At 42.7% G+C, this 17,339-nt stretch overlaps 1 protein-coding gene across 3 annotated transcripts; it reads left to right on the top strand.

Annotated features, from left to right (window-relative positions):
- The first annotated feature begins 251 nt into the window (after positions 1 to 251).
- klf3 (Kruppel like factor 3 (basic)) lies at positions 252 to 16,687 on the top strand. Of its 3 annotated transcripts, none has more exons than XM_073467332.1 (6): positions 252 to 546; positions 9,405 to 9,465; positions 9,914 to 10,412; positions 11,020 to 11,167; positions 13,385 to 13,551; positions 14,621 to 16,687. In XM_073467332.1, exons 2-6 carry the CDS (start codon positions 9,424 to 9,426, stop codon positions 14,800 to 14,802), a joined length of 1,038 nt encoding a protein of 345 aa, XP_073323433.1. In that variant the 5' UTR covers positions 252 to 546; positions 9,405 to 9,423; the 3' UTR covers positions 14,803 to 16,687. The 3 variants fall into 3 exon arrangements, with proteins under 3 accessions (XP_073323433.1, XP_073323434.1, XP_073323432.1); XM_073467333.1 differs by lacking the exon at positions 252 to 546 and adding an exon at positions 2,911 to 2,929 and having other exon boundaries at positions 14,621 to 14,886; XM_073467331.1 differs by lacking the exon at positions 252 to 546 and having other exon boundaries at positions 9,385 to 9,465; positions 14,621 to 14,886.
- The last annotated feature ends 652 nt before the right edge of the window (positions 16,688 to 17,339 follow it).

Below are 17,339 nucleotides of genomic sequence, written 5' to 3'. Positions count from 1 at the left end.
GTTTATTATTCAGCCCATTGTCAAAAGTTGTTCCAAGTAGGCCTACTTTCTTCACCAAACTTTTGCAACACACACACACACACACGCACACACACACACACACACACACACACGCACACACACACACACGAGCTGGACCACCCCGCCCCGGTCCCGCCCAGCGGCCCGACCCCATGGAGAACAGACAGACAGCGGATCATGTGACAGCAACAGTTTCTAAACGACAAAAACGGAGAGACACACACATTTACACACACACACACACACACACACACACACACATACACACACACAGCGAGAGAGAGAGAGAGAGGGAGTTTCGTAACTTAGGGAAGTTTCGTGGAGCCATCGATCAGTGGAGCGTCTTGTTTTTTTGCGCCTGGTGTCAGTGACACAGCGCAGAGCCGATCGTCGCCTGCGTCACTTTTTCAGCGGACTTGTCTAATTGAAGTTTCTCACTCAAACGGAGCTTCTGCCGTCGAGCAAGGCAGCAGTGAAACCACCGTCTCTCCTGGAAGGAACAGACCGTATACATCCATCTGAGAAGTAAGTGTCCCTCTGAGCGCCGTGTTTCTCACGGTGACCCCGGCACACTGCTCTTATTTCCTCTCGGATGTTGTGTGGTTGAAGCCTCTAATCTCTGCCTGCTTCTCTCTAAAAAAAAAAAAAAGGCTACATGTGGCAGTGGACGTGTTGTGTCAGAGCAAACCTCATTTAAAAAAGACCCAGAAGAAGTCCATAAAGTCAGAGTTGTGGGTCTTTAATGGGATCAGGCTGATTGTGTTTGATTAATTGTCCTAATTAGTTAATTACTCAAAGATGTTTTCAGGAGAGTTTCTTGATTTTTTTTTTTCGTGGATGTCATGCTGTAAAAATGAGCCGATGACTAATGATCAACGCTGTCTGATCACTGATGTAACCCCACTGAAAGGCAGCGAGGAGACACTGCTATTTATAGCCCTCGGAGGCTTTTATAGGACAAAGTGTTGTTTCGTTAATTAAAACTAGAAAGTGGTCAGACAGACTGGTGAGAGAGAAAAGAGGGACTCCGCTGGAGTGATGTGTCTCAGTCTGTGGAGCTGGTTCCTCTCTTTTTCAGTGTCAGTGACATTTAACAACCTGTGACCACATGAAGTGTGATTTTAATCTAGATATAGAGATTCACTCATATATTGAAGTTATTGTGATCAGCTGGGGGCTCAGTTGAGCTGTTTGATGAGGAGATTCAGTGTTTTAGTTTCAGAAATGTCAAGAAAATAATGAAATTTGCCATTTTTAAGTTCATATTTGATCCAAAATCTAATATAAAACACACCAAAGCAGCAAATTCAGTGAGAATTTAGCATTTTTGCTTGATAAAACAACTGATAGAGCTCATTGATGAGCAAAAACTGATTATCTCTCCTTCATCTCATTGATTTATTGCTTGGCTGGTGATCACACTGAATCTGATGCGTGATCAGCGTGTGAGCGAGTGAGGGATGGCTGTCAGTGTTGCTGCCTGGTGTCAGGAGCTGAGTGACAGGTGTGTGTGTGTGTGTGTGTGTGAGGGTGAAAGATTCATTCAGTCGCACCTGAACTTCTTTGTCCTCCCGTTTCACTCCATCCTTTTACAACACACACATCTCTCCCTGTCTTTGCTGTGTGTGTGTGTGTGTGTCTTTCTCCGTCTCTGTCTCTCCCTGTTTCCTGTGCTTTGTTTCAAGGCTGAGGCTTGCGTCACACATTCCACTTGGCATATGAAGCCCTTATCCTGTTTAGAGCCTGGAGTGAGAGAGAAAGAGGGAGAAAGAAGGGAGGAGAGAGGGATGTGGATGTGGGGGGTGGACGGGTGGAATGAGGGCGACCTCTCTCTCTCTCTGCCTCTTTGTCTTACTTCACACTCTCGCTCTGTATAAAGTTTTTAAAAAAGAGGAAGAAGAAGAAGAGTTGACCTCCTTTTTATTTTTATGTATCTCTTAATTATTTGTCTCTCATTAGATCTGACACACACGCCCCAGATACCCCACCCACCCCTACGCCTTTTTTTTTTTTTTTTTTCCTGAACCAACATGCTGATGTTATCTGGTGGAACAAAATGCGCAGGAGTGTGTACACACACACACACACACACACACACACACACACACACACACACACATGCTGCTCAAAGGGCACGTCCCAGGGAACATTAGGGCTAAACATTAAACTCCTGGATGCTGAAGAGTTGGTGATTCTCCATTAGAAGTTAAGGGAATTAGGACACCTCGCTCCACAGACGGCCATAAACATAAAAAAGCTGTAACTCGTTACACAACTTCGCATGCGTGCCAACGCACGCACGCACGCACACGGCCGCTAAACGCACACACACACACACACGCACACACACACTCGTATGCAGCGTGTCTGTTGCTGCTTTTAAACCACTGGATTGAGCCACTGTGACTGCTCTCTCTCACCGCCGGCCCCCCTCCTCATGTTTGTGGTTCATTGAAGTTTTGTCATATTTTGGTCGAAACCCACTTCGTTTTCTTCCCCGTTTTCTGTCTCTGCCTTGTTCTTTCCACTTCCATTTTGACATAGTTTGGTCAGAGCGGCTGTTTTCTTTGCCCTTTCTCTCCTTCTATTCCCCCCTCTCTCCTCTCATTCTTCGGGGTAGGGAGGTGTGTGTGCGTGCATGTGTGTGTGTGTGGGGGGGTCAGACAGGAAACCGCAGGCCCCCTGCAGCAGCACCCCCCATTTGGCTTCACTCTCCTCCTCCTCCTCCTCCTCCTCCTCTTTACGCCCCCCCGACCCATCACGCAGTGTGGAAATAATAACAGTCAGACTAAACTCTGAGGGCTTCCGCTTCTCTCCCTCTCTGGCAGCGCTCTCTCCTTCCCTCTGTCCTCGGTTGTCTGGAAAGCCTCAAAACGTCCCCCCCCCTCTTTGACAAGTTCGTCTCTCGGTGCGTACGCATGTGTGTCTTTGTCAGCGCTTGAAGCCCTAAGTCAACTCTGGTGTGTCTTTAAATGTGTGTTTGCATGTGTGTGTGATGATGGATCCTGTTTCCTCTCCCCCGCTGACGGCCCCCTCTGGCTTCCCCCCGAGGCCTGCAGCCCCACAGTCTGCTGGAGAGGAGCTGAGAGGGGCTACGTGCCTGTGTGTGTGCAAAGACGAGGGGATAGGAAGCCAAAATAAGAGGATAGAGGCCTTAAAGTGAGAGGAGTCAAAGTGGGAGCACATGAGTCGTCATTAGGGGAGTTGGGAGAAGGAAGTGAGGTAAGGGGTTGAAATAAGGGAGCAGGGAGGTGCATTAGGGGGTAAACTGGTGCGAGTGGAGGGCAACGGAAGGAAAGGAAAAGTTAAACGCTGGAATATTAGCTCGCCACCTTGATGAGTCACCTAATTATGGATCTCAAATTAAGAGTAATCAGGGCACCACCCGAGGGGTTTAAATAGGTAACAAGGTGTGAGCCAGGCTACAGGATGTGCAAGGGATGCTGTATGAATATTGAGAGCAAAGACAGTCAGGTGTGAAACAAGATGCGAGGTGAGAAGGTAAAAGAAGAGGCAGAGGAAGGCGAAAGAGGCAGAGGCATTGAACTGAAGCTGTGTGTTCGTGTGTGTCTATTGCGGCGTGTTCTTGGACAAAGCTGTTGTCTGGAGGTTTCTGGTCTCTCTGGTGATCTCATCATCTCCAGCCTGTTGCCATTAGAGGGTGTGTGTGTGTGTGAGTGTGTGTGTGTGCGTGCAGCCCTGTTTCTGTGTGCGTACGTCTGAGCATGTGTGCGTGTCTGTAATAATTTAGCCCTTCAGTGATTTAGTGTGTGTATTCTGTTGAGCTAGCAGAAACTTGGTGTGCGGCTGTGAATGTGTGTGTATAAGTACGTGTGTGTGTGTGTGTGGTTGAGTCAGTAGCCAGGGACTCCAAGCCACAATATTTTCCCCTTCAGTCATGTTGTTTTATATCATTCATAGAGAGGGGAGAGAAAAGGAGCGCGGGGTGGTGTGCGGTTCAGATAAATACAGTAGTAAAGACAAGAGTGATGGCTGAAGATGAAGAGGAGGTGTAGGAGAGGAAGAGTCCCGGGGTGGAGAGAGTTGGACAGAGAGGGGTGAAGGAAGTGTTTGCTGAGTGGGTTGGGGTTGAGTACACAGTAGCTCTTCTGACATAGAAGGACAATATTTGCAGACCACACTCGACATGCACAAACACACACCCACATGTAGAGCGAGCGCCCAGGGAGAAAATACTCCACAACAGCTCAGGTAGGGCTGCTTATTTATCGAAAAGGTGCAGAGCACACTGGCTCCTTCACTTCACAGTGTGTGTGTCCTTTGAGTTGTACAGCTGAGGGATCCGCAGTAAGCTGGAGATGCTCTGATGAAGCAGAGGTGCAACAGCTGTCTGATTTCAATACAAAACTCAAATCTGTCAGATGCAACCAACAATTATTTTCAATTTATCACTTTGACTATTCGAACGTCAAATAAAATGTGAAAAATGCTCATCACACTTTCCCAGAGTCCCAAAATGATGTCTTCAGATTGCTTCTTTTGTCCAACCCAACAGTCCAAAACCCAAAGAGTCATTTTTGCCAGAAAAATGACTGAAATGATTGTTAGTTAGAAAGCAATTTTCTTTTGGGATTAATCTACTAATCATTCCCACTGTAAAAACAAAACTCAATCTGTCAGAGGATCCATGCAACTAATGATTGTTTTCTACAGATTAATCATCTATTCTAGTCTATTAAAATGTTAAAAAAAAAAAAAAAAAAATGCTCATCGCACATTCTCAAAGCCAAAAGTGACGTCTTTAGATTGGGCTTTTTGTATTGTTGGTTGGACAAAAGAAGCAAAGACTTCATTTTACTTTTGATAAAAAGACAAAGAAAAGACATTGATGGACATTTTCACCATTTTCTGACATTTATATATAACAACTATTCGATTAATTGAAAAAATAACCAGAAGCTCAATCAGCAATGAAAATAATTGTTAGTTGCAGCCCTATTCTTAATTAAAGGTGTACTATGCCTATAAACAAACAGTCCTTGATACAAGCAGTACCAGTTTGCAAGAGCTACCATGAGCTTTAGATGTCTTTTAAAGCCATATGTTTACACTGATATTTGTAAAAAAAAAAAAAAAATAGAGAGAAGGCAAAGAACGGTTATATTGTCAGTTGTGGTTGGGAACAAAAATAGCACGAGCAAGAACAAAGAACGAAATTACTAAAATTGTCAAAAGCAAAGCACGTTTAATCTATTAATAATTTGATCTTTAGAACGTCGAAAAGTAGTAAAAAAAAACCCCAAATTACAATTTCAGTTTCTAAAAACCCAAGATAGCATCTTCAAATCTCTTGTTTTGACCAACCAGCATTTCAAAACCCGAAGATATTCAATTCACCGTCCCGTAAGGCAGAGAATAGAAAATTGAGAAGCTTAAATGGGGACATTATTGGTATTTTTTGCTTGAATTGCTGCTGATTAATCTCTCGTATAATCAACATTAACGCAGGACTGATTCCTGCACAAACCAACACACTCCAGCTGCAGACTGTCTCCTCTCTCCTGAGGCCTTATGGTTTGTGGAGTTGTACACTGAGGAAGATGCTGCGCGGCTAAAATTACATTTCTTTCCTGTGATTGTCCAAACTTTCTGTGTCTCATTGTATTTAAGTTTTTTATGATGCACCCAAGGGCGCCAGGGAAAGTGTTTTTACCAAGGACGGGCTCCCCCACTCACCATCCTGATGATGACTCTCCCCCGTTCTCTTCCCCGCTTTGGTAAACCTAAACCACCAGGCGTTCACCTCCGTGCAGATTATAACAACCAACATTAATTATCTGCTGTTTCTGCTGCTGTGCGACCCAGATCTCTGTCACCATCGCCCTGTGTGTGCTCAAACCAGTGAATGTAGCCCACTAAAGTAGACGTCTCTCAGACATGCACGCATCAACTTCAGCCTCACATGTGCTGGCTGACAGGTGAACTCTGAGAGGAATGGTATGTTCCCGTGACTCCATCTTTTCTGCCTTTCGAGGAATTCGTACACTGAGCGCTGCAGGCGTTTGTTGCAGTTTCTGAGAGACATGAACCCAACCTATGTCCTGAAAGATCATTTTGGGTGTTGTTTTTCAGCACATGAGCATACTGTGTATGCGTACGAAAGGTATGCTTGGCCCATGTGTTCACACATGTTACTGAGCCCTGCAGTGACAAGAGAATTTGCATGTTATATTTCAGAAGTTAAGGGAGTCCACAAGGTGTATTTGTGTTGAGGGATGTTTGCTTTTAGTTTTAGATGCTCAAATGTCAGATGTTTTAAGCTTCTTCAATATAAGGGTTTTTATATTGTTGTGCTGCAAGGCTAACTGAGCTAACTAGCTAATGGCAGCTACCGCTAGCAGCATTTATCAGTTACTCGCTCATATTGCTCTATCTTTAATATCTGGTCACTTTAAGTACCCCTGTTTAGTATTTAACACTTCATAAATGGTTCAGAACAAGGGCTGCACCTTTTTTTCAATTTAATCTATTGATTATTTTCTCATTTAATCAATTAGTTTGGTCTGTAAAATGTTGATCATTTTCTTCCCAAAGCCCAGTATGACGTCCTCAAATGTCTTGTTTTGTCCACAACCCAAAGATATTCAGTTTTCAGTCACAGAGGAGGAAAGAAAGCAGCAAATATTCACAATGAATCAGAGAATCGATACTTTATCCTTTCTCTTCTCAGTTCATTTTTAAGTCTCTTTCCCAACTCATATACTGACACTTTGGGATTGTAGGTCAGGCCATCATCTACATTACAGTGTGTTATAAACCAGTTAGTGAATATATAAAATATATACTAAATATACTTCTTATTAAGGCTAAATAGGAGGAGTGTTGGCTAATATCTCTGGGTTTCTGACTGAGGATTAGACAAAAGAAACGTGATATTCCTATATTTTCTGACAATGCGTACACTTAACAATTGAAAATATTCAACAGAACAATCGACAGTGATTTTGTTTTTGTCAGCTGTACATGTTGGACTGTAACCTCGAGTTCTCCCGGCCTGTTGTCTGGTGCTTTCCATCAGTGACACTGTGTCCCTCATTTGTTTGCAAATGTGATTGATTATGAGTCAGAGATGTGTCTCTTGCAGAAGTCCTACTCTTTCATTCCAAGTAATCGTTGCATTGCTGTTTCAATAGCTGAGGGGAAATATTTAAATGGATAGTGGGGACTTTTTGATTTTTTTCAAACCCGAGCAGTCTTTGTTCATTTTGAATTTCATGTTTCCATGGGGAAAATACCTGTACGCTGTGATTTCACTGTACACTGAGACGCTTTTTCTTTTGGCCTTTTTCTGATTCTGTTTGTGCTTCATACCTTCTTTTATTATCACCTCTGTGTGTATGATTCACAGCCAAAATAGAACAACGGCTTGACCTCTAGTTGAACTACTATACAATACAAACCCGGATTAGAAAACACACCCTTAAAGACATATGTACACACACACACACACACAGTTCCCCACCTGACCACAGTCTCTTTGTTTCTTTGGAGCCGGGCAAAGGGCGAGGCTTCAGTCGTCATGTTCACACCCTTCCTGACCCAGCGAGCAAGCATCCTGCTCTCCTATTGGTCAGCTCCCCATCTGGAGTCTGCGTGTGTGTGTGTGTGTGTGTGTGTGTGTGTGTGTGTGTGTGTGTGTGTGTGTGCTAGGGTGTGACGACCTGTGTTCTTGCCCATTTGTTAATAATTAAAGGCTGACTTGTCTCCAGACTGTGGACTTTAATCAGGTCACACACACATACACACACACACACAGACTCCCTCAGGGTACATTCTTTGACAGTTCATGTTGCCTTAATGCTCTGGTGAACACACACACACACACACACACACACACACACACAGCCATGCTCATAAACACACTCATTTAGGCACAAACACAGAGTCATCGCAGCTGCACCTGGCCATTCAAAGCCAAGGTAACTGGAAACACCTTTGAAACCTCACACGCTTTTCATCCAAACACTCAACAGGCCTCAGTGGGAGGTGTGTGTGTGTGTGTGTGTGTGTGTGTCTACGTGTTCAGAAATGTTTGAGATACTATCTCTGTCTAGTCTCCTACACTAGGTAGTTTTTAGCAACATCACACCTGTAACTGTCAAAATGTCGTAAAACAGGGAAAAAGTCTCGTAAAAATCGTCTGTAGCATTGTCTGAGCAGACTGGTGATTATTATTTATTAACTTTTTTCACAAGCTGTCAGACAAGGTGATTTGCAGTGGACATTACAAAATGAGAGAGGAGAAGATGTGTAGAATCAGACAGAAAAATGCGTTGACGCGCAGTAAAACACACACAGACACTTCAGACACTTTTCAGCCACCTTTACTTAACTACAGACCCTCGTCTCGCCTCTGCCAGTGATTTACTTTTCATCGCTTCTCAAACGTGTTCGTGTGTGTGTGTGTGTGTGTGTGTGTGTGTGTGTAGAATTTGTTTCTTTGTCTTCTGCCTTGAAAATATGATAATTTTACACATTATTTATGGAAGTTTAACAGTAAAAGAACAGAGATGTGGACAGTGGTGGTATGTCGGGGCTCCACTCGTTGCACTGGTGCGCCTAACTTTTACATTTAGGTGCACCAGCACATAATTAAGGTGCAACCAATAATATATTTTAATTTAATTTCTTAACACATTGTGTAGATGATTGTAAACAAGAAAAAACGATGGAAATGTTGTCACACCCTTGAGGCATGCATCCAATTTTGCGGTACTGGAACCTGTGCTTTACTTTCTGTTATATGCTACTTCATAATTCTCCAGAGGGAAATATTGTGTTTTTACATACAGCATTTATCTGACAGCTACTACAGTCCCTAGTTATTTTGATTATGTCACATTTGAGGTGTTTATGACCTGTTAACGGTTTCACCAAAGAGTCTTCATTTAAACTCACCAATATTTCACAAAAAAAGGGTAAAAGTCAGAGATAAGTCAGAAAAAACAGTCCACATTTATAGAGAAGAAACTTTGTGTCTTCCTTCCTCCGACCTCATTAATCTTCTCACGACCCCTCAGATTTATTTTGTCATAAGGGCTGAAAACAACACTTACATGATGTATTTTGACATTTTTTCTTTTTTACTTTTACTTAAACATGCTACAGCTTTTAACTGATTATGAAACAGTCTCAAACTTTACCTTGTTTCCTCATCGTAATCTTTTGTCCAAATGAGCTGCCAAGTAAACGACAAATGAAAGTTTCTTGTAGTAGCTTCAACTAGTACTGAGTACTTTTTCCACCACCGGTTTCATTTTTAAACCAAGCTGAACATAAAAATAAATGAAATAACTTTTAAATGTGTTGTTGTTTCTTAAATGTGTGTACTAATGACTGTATATGTGTGTTTTATTTTGTAGGAGCCTGGCCTGTGCAGCCATGCTGATGTATGATTACCCTCTGAAGACAGACATGGAGACGGTAAGACACGTGTGTTTGTCTAAATGTAGCTTTGGGTGCTTGTGTGTGTTTGTGTGCTTCGATCATGCCTGAACATGTACAGTAACTCTGACCTACACACGCCTACACACACCTTCACACACGCCTGTTACGTGTCTAGACAGACTGGTTCCCACATTCCTGCTCTTCCTGGACAAACAGGCTGCCGTACAGTGGACATTTGCATACAATGGGTAAAAACACTGCCAGGCAGCAGGCTAATGAACACACACTCACACACACACACACACACACAGACGTAACAGTTATCCGCTCCCAAACAGAGCTGGGTTTAAATTTTTTGGCTGGCTGTAGTTGTTTGTGCGGCAGAAACGTGTTTTCCCTGTTTTTCAATGCAGAGCGGAAAGTTTTAACTCTCTGCTCTTTTGTCCCCCTTCCCTGCTTCCTTCTCCTGCATCCTCTCCCGCAGTCATTCTACTCCTCGTTGGTGAAAACCTCTGAGCAGTACGGAGTGATCTTCTCCCATCCCACCCACCTCTACCACCCGGCGCACATGCACGCCTTCACCCAGTCTCCCACCCCCAGCAATCCCACACACACCCAGCTGGAGCCAGTGGACCTGTCAGTCAGCAAGCGTTCCTCCTCCACCTCTTCCTCCTCCTCCCCTCCCTGCTCCTCCGCATCCTCCCCGGCCTCCTCACGCAGCTCCCCGCCTTCCCCCTACAGCATTGCTCCCCGCGCCTCCCCTCGCTGCTCCCCTCCACACTCCCATCCTTACCCACCCATGGTGGCTCCTCTGATCAGCTCGGGCTCCGGGGTCATCCAGGGGTCAGGGGTCATGGTGTCTCCGGTCATGGTGCCTCTGTCTGTCCTCTACCAGTCGCCGCTCCACCTGCATCAGCCGATCATGGTGAGCCCGCCTGTCGCCGGGGAGGACGACCACCATCGAAGCAGGGACCACAAGACAGGTGAAGCCACGTTTTATTGTTTTTTGAGCATAAAGGTGCAATATGTAATAATTGTCCAGCTGTTGTTGTCATACTCAAAACAAATATCAGCATATCACCAGAGTAACAGCTAACTGCTGCTAACTGTAGCTGGTGTTAGCTAGTTAGTTTTCTGCAGAAGAAATTCACAGAGGTCATCATCCATGAATCCCCTATATTTGATGCACATAGAGAGAGACTACATGCATTCATAACCGTCTGATAAATATGAATTAAAGTGTGTTTGCAATGCCCAGCTCTAGGACTAATGTACTAGCATAGAAACAAAACCAAACAAAAATAACCACTAGTGTTAAAGGAAAAGTTAAAATCTAGAATGCAAAATCAAAAAAACAGAATCAAGAAAAAAATTATTTATTTAGAAACAAGACTTTCAAGTCCACAGTCTTGCTAGTGGCTCTGTGAGGTTGTAATTAGGCATAGCAGGGCTTTGAGCTAAATGCTCACAGCAGCATGCTAACAAGCTAACATGCTAATGCAAAACAATCTTAATTTTATGTACAAGATAGTAACAATATATTCCTGTCAATACCAGCTCACATTTGCTGATTATTTCGTATCTACTCAGTTCACTCTACGAAGCCGCTGGAGCTGCGAGGCGACGTCCACGACCTGCACAAGCCAATCAAAACAGAGCCCCGCCCTGAGCTCATTCATGACGTCTACAGCGGCCAGGAGATGAAATCATCAGTCATCAGGATACCACACGAATACGGGTGAGTGACACACCGTCACACTCACACAGATTATGAAAGGAACCTTTGATAAATTTCACAGTCTGCTGCAGTGCTTCCCCTTTAACTTTATATGGAAGTGAGTGGTGATCAGAGGCTTGTTCTCGACCAGATCCATAGCTGTTCCTGTTTTTTTTTTTTATTTTAGGTGGAGTCCCTAGACTAGGGCTGGGTATCGCTTGAAGTTTATTGTTACCTGAACTGATATTGTTTTCTGATTTTAAAAAATCCCTTTTTCTAACCTTGTGTGGAGCAATTTTCAAATGAAATAAACCTGTGATGTTTATCTAGGAATCTTTTTGTGTCACAGTAATCTCCCTGATAGTGGTATTGGTTGTCAGCTTACATGAGGTCAAACAAGCCCCTCCACAGAACTTTGCATAAAAAACTGTACAGAATTATCAAAAACTGTGATTTGAATCGGACCAAACATTCAGTATATAATCCCAACATCTCTGGTTCAAGTCCAACCAGGCACCTTTGTTGATTTCTTGTAAACATGTATGTAACGCTGTGATCTGACACTTTCACTGAAGTTACATAGTGCAGAAACAAGTGACAGCTGTGACAGAGAAACCGTTCACCCTATCAAAAGACACTGTACCATCAATATGATTTTGAAGCCGTCATTTTAAGGTGAAAAAGTTACATAATGTTGCTTTAATTGTCTCCAGTCCAATTTGCTATTATTATTATTATTGGTCACTATGGAAGTAGGAAAGCATCTATCCATCAAACTAATTTGCATGCTCCTTTAAGAAGATCGGTCTTATTCAGTGAAATTAGAAGATTAGAAGTAGCTCTGTTCAAAAAGTCTTTGGGAAAACATACAAAGATGGCAGCTCAACAACAGCCTTTCCATCATTGTTGATGCAGTGGGAGTGGTGGTGAGCGGAAGTTAACTGAGAGCAGCTAAAAGCCACTTTAGAGATGAGTTTCTAATATACAGAGATAACACAGGACCAGTAACACCTGTCATGAGCAAACTGCCTGAACTGTGTGGGTGTGCCGGATTCCTTCATTCCACTGTGGCGTCTTTTATTCTGTCATTTCCTTTCACAACCATCGGCTCCTTCCCGCATCTTCTTATCACCTCTCAATCAGCCACACAGGTTCATATCAGCCAACCTAAGCTTGTCGCCTCCTCGGCTTCTCTTCCTCCTTCCTTCCCATCTCGACTTACTTTCCTTGATCAGCACTTCCTGTCATTTTATCGCTCATTGTCCAGCAACTCCCACTCCTTCATGCCCTCCTCTTCTGCCCCTGTTTCCTGTCTCCTCCTCCTCCTCCTCCTCCTCCTCACCTCCCCTTATCATCTGTTTTATAAGAGTGGCTCTTCTCTTACCAAGCAGGTCGGTTATACATGCAATAGTTGCTATCACAAGGCATCGTTACTGAAATAATTGAACCCTTAAGGGCAAATAAAGGGTGTGTCCACATCTGTCATCACCTCTCCACTCAACTCACACATGAACGATGTAAATATACAGTTTGTGTACAGTAAATAGGTCATGTTTGCTCAGTGTGTATGATAATGATGGCTGTGTGAAGTGAAGTGGCGTGTGCTTGTGTTTGTGTGTGGGAATGTGTGTGTGTATTACGGGGGATTTTCTGCACATTCCTTTATGCAGAGCTGATCTGTGAGGGATTCATATTTCAACACTCGACACCTGCTCTCAACTGCCACTCACACACACACACTCGCACGCACACTCTTTAATAATAGTGCAGAAAGACAACTCCTTTTTGTTTTCATCTTTGGCTGTAAAACGCTTGAAAACATGACTTTTCTCAGCAGTTTTTCTCAACAGTTTAAATGCTAAACGTTTGCACAGAAAAGCTGTAATACACAAACGCACACAGAGTGTTAGAAACCTAATATGAGACTGTAAAGAGTAGCTGCAAAGTTGCATCTCCTACTTCACAGTTTTGGACTTATTTTGAGCTGCACTTGTGTCACAAACATGAGAGAGGTGACAGGCAAAGGCGTGGCTGACTGGAAAAGGTGGGATGTGTTATTTCTTTAACTTCCGGACTGGTAGATGTTGTTATTGCAACGGGAGAGGAGCTGCAACCGAATTAAACTTCAATGAAGATTGCAACATCATGAAGGAGGTGGTTGTTACTCGACACCAGCGCCCTCTCCTGGTCAAACCGATGAACTCTAACACAAGAATCTCTTCTCTGTGTCTCTCTCAGGGGGAACAACCCATCAGTAATAGTTCATTCGGGCACACAGCATCCTCTCCCTGCTGAATCTCCGGACACACTGAAAAAGAGGCGAATTCACCGCTGTGACTTCTCCGGCTGCAACAAAGTGTACACCAAGAGCTCCCACCTCAAAGCACACCGCAGGACACACACCGGTAAGAGTCTTCATGCACACGCAAGCTGCAGTACACGGTCATGGCTCATGGCTCTTGAGATCACAAGTTATTAATGTCATTATCACGGAATAACACATGTTGTTTTCCCGAGATAATGAGGTAATTTTCCCCAGAAAACAAACTTTGTTTATGTCTTTATGTCACGAGATAATAAATGTTGTTTCCCTGAGATAACGAGATAATTTCTCATGAGAAAATGTCTTCATGAGGTTCCTAAGTGACCAGTACATACACACTGCTCTGTGGGGTGGGTTTGGGAGTTTTGAAGTAAACCATATGAACCTTTTATGAGCTTCTGCATTTAATAATGGATACTCCTTGATCTGACATTTTCAGCTTAAATCAGTCGCTACATGCTGGCATCCCAGATAGCAAAATTGTACCAGGCACGTTCATCCGGCCCACATACCGCATGGAATGATGCCACTTAGGCGGTCCAGATCTGAGCCACAAGCATGGCCACAAGTCAGCCAAAAGCAGACTGAATAAACCAAGGGCCAGATCCAGCCCACCAGAATAGATGAACGAACTGTGGCGCAGATTCGGGTCAGTTCTGGTTCATTCGGTTCACTCTCAGCTGACATGTGGCCATGTTATGGCCTGCTTGTGGCTCAGATTTGGCAAACAAGTGCTGACTGCCCAAGTGGTATCATTCCACGCAGTATGTGGGCCGGATGAACACGTCTGGTGTGGGCCAGATCTGGGCCACAACATTGGCACTGCTGGTCTAATGAACATTAAGCTATAGCGAGTAAGAGGGAACAACATTTTGTTTCTTGTGATAACAGATATAATTTATCTTGTTTTCTTGGGATAACAGCTCGTTATCCTCAAGCTCTCGAGAAAGATCTTATCTCAGGAAAACAACATTTGTTATTCTGTGATAACGACATAAATGACTCATGATCTCGAGAAAACAAATAAAATTGAACTAGTTATCTCAGGGAAAACGGAGGAAATAATATCTTCCACCCATGATCGCTTAGGGCTTCTGGACCTTCCCAAAACTTCACCTTTTACATGCCTCGCTCTTTCTCTCTATGTGCAGGTGAGAAACCCTACAAGTGCATGTGGGAAGGCTGCACGTGGAAGTTCGCCCGTTCAGACGAGCTGACGAGACACTTCCGCAAGCACACAGGAGTCAAACCGTTCCAGTGCCCCGACTGTGAACGCAGCTTCTCTCGTTCTGACCACCTGGCTTTGCACAAGAAACGCCACCTCCTGGTGTGAAAGCCTCCACCGGGCAGCTTGAAAAAGAAACTCGGTGCTGGTTCCAACATTGGACTGTACCACTTTGACTTGAGGGGGGGAGTTTTTAAGAGCTGGCCTTACACTTCGGACTCCAACAGGGAGTGGGGGAATGTCCTCAGGGTGCAAGTTTAGACCCTTTCACCTCATTAGCCTGAGTATGAGCTGGTGTCAGCCTGCTTATCATCCACCCATCACACCATCCGTCAGATCGTTTTGACATCACAATAGAAAAGTGGTTGTTGTACCAGATCAGCTGTGGAAGGTCCAGACACTTTTGCTGCAGCATCTCAGCTGGCCTGAGAGCAGCGCCCTCTTGTGGCTGCAGAACCAACCTGCACACGGCATGCTCAAGCTTCTTATTTTTGCAACATCAGCTCTCATTCCTCTGCATGCATTCAAGTAAAGATTGTGGACTTATACAGACACGCGTTATCTGCTAGCTAGGCCGACATAATGTGAAACTTTCCAGAATGTATCATAACTCACGCCTACTGTGCATCATCATCATCGTGTCATAGATCAGCTCTCTTTTGTCAATGCAGCTACCTGTGACGTAACGCTAACGCTAACTCCTACTTCATGGACCGCCACATTAAAACACCACACACCTCATCTGCCTCTACAAGCTTACATCATGAAGTGACTTCAAAACAAAAAACAGGTAGCTAATGCTCACTTTTCTCTTGTACATACATGCACACACAGCAGAAAAAACATGCACTTGATAAAAGCAGCTCAGCCTCAGTCTGGTGTGCTTTTGGTATTTGGGTTGAATAAAAATAAAAGGGGGACTGTGGGTCTTTCATTGTCAGAGTGAAGTGGGGGTTTTTTAAGTTTTCATTCAGAAATGTGAACGTTGCTGCACAGGGGCATTATTGTGTTAGTGAGAAAAAGACACCACTTGGCTGGTTTAAGGGTAGAAGCAATGAAATGTCTTATATCGAGTTTGTGTATCTGTATGAACAGTTGTTTTGGTTTGTGATGTGACGCCGTGGTAGCCTTTTATTGTTTGACACTTTTATATGAGAAAAATGCAAAGTGCAAAGCAGGGAAATCTGCTCTTTAATTTTTGTTTTTTATCAGGAGCAGATGAGTTTCATTCCAGCCCTTCATACAGGAGATCTAATTTGAAAGAAAAAATGCCTTTTAATTCATCAACCATCTTTTTTTTTTTTTTAGCACAACTTTCTGTTTTTACAGTTTCCGGAGAACAAAAAAAAAGTTTGTTTATCGCGTCTTTGTACATGTCTCCAATGTGCACTTTATATATATAAATATATATAAAACTTTCCCAAAGCCACACATGTTTTAATCACAACAGTTTTTTCTACTCATATATCTGCTGGTCAGTTTGATCCGAAGCATTTAACAGGTGTCTTGGTTTGTCTTTTAATGCCAGATAAAGGTGTGACACACACACAACACACACACACACACACACACACACACACAAACACAAACAAACAAACAAACAAACACACCGAATGTAGTGGCTCAACCGATCTGCATTTGCTCCTGGATATTCTTTGCTTGTAAATGTTTTTGTATCTCTGCAAATATAAGTTGTAATATATATATATATATGTATACATATATATATGTATGTATATTTTATAATTGATTATTAGACTGAAAGGGCAATTAAAGGTTTTTTATTAAGCATGATTTTGATACTCATAATAATGGATATTATACATTTCCATAATGTTGCTATCTATCTCTTTTCAATCTAAATGTTGGCAATTCAAAGGGAACATGTTAAACTGTGAACATATAAGTGTACAGGTCTATCTGCAATGTTGCATTATATTTTAAAACAGAATATTCATACCACTTAATAAACTTATTGATAATATTTGCAGAATGGAGTGCTGTGTCTTAAATTTGGATGTGTGTCATTAAAGTGGTTTATTAAGGAAACATGTTGAACATTTGCTGGTAGTAGCTTCTCAAATGTGACAGTTTGTTATGATTATAAGTAGAGCTGCACAATTAACCGAAATACAATCGAAATTGCCATATGGCCAAGTGCAATATCCAAATAGCAAGAAGCTGAAGATATTTTTTGATAAAGGTCAAATGTGTGACAATAAACCAGTTATGAAAAGGTGCTGTAGTGCTGCAGAGATGCCCTGGCCTCCAAATCTTGTTTTCCAGAACATGTTTGTTTGGTACAGACTCCAACAAATGTCACATCATCATGTTTTTAGTAGTTTTTTGGGGAGGGTTATCAGTAAAAATGAAAATTGTGATGCAAAAATGGTGAATATCATTAATAATTAATCATATCACAATCGCAATATTCTGTAACTGCAATATGATCTTTTTTACCATATCATGCTGTTACATAAATAAGTAAAACATTTTTCACAACGTTTTATATTGTAGGTTTGACTTCAGCTTCAATTATAATATAATATAATATAATATAATACAGCTGATAAGAAATAATTTCTAGTTGTAGTATTTTTTAAAATTCATGATATGATGTGATTTTTATTTTTATTTTTTTACAT

The sequence above is a fragment of the Pagrus major genome, chromosome 1 (genome assembly GCF_040436345.1).
Source record: "Pagrus major chromosome 1, Pma_NU_1.0".
NCBI classification, from domain to species: domain Eukaryota; kingdom Metazoa; phylum Chordata; class Actinopteri; order Spariformes; family Sparidae; genus Pagrus; species Pagrus major.
This window is presented reverse-complemented; position numbering and strand designations above follow the sequence as displayed.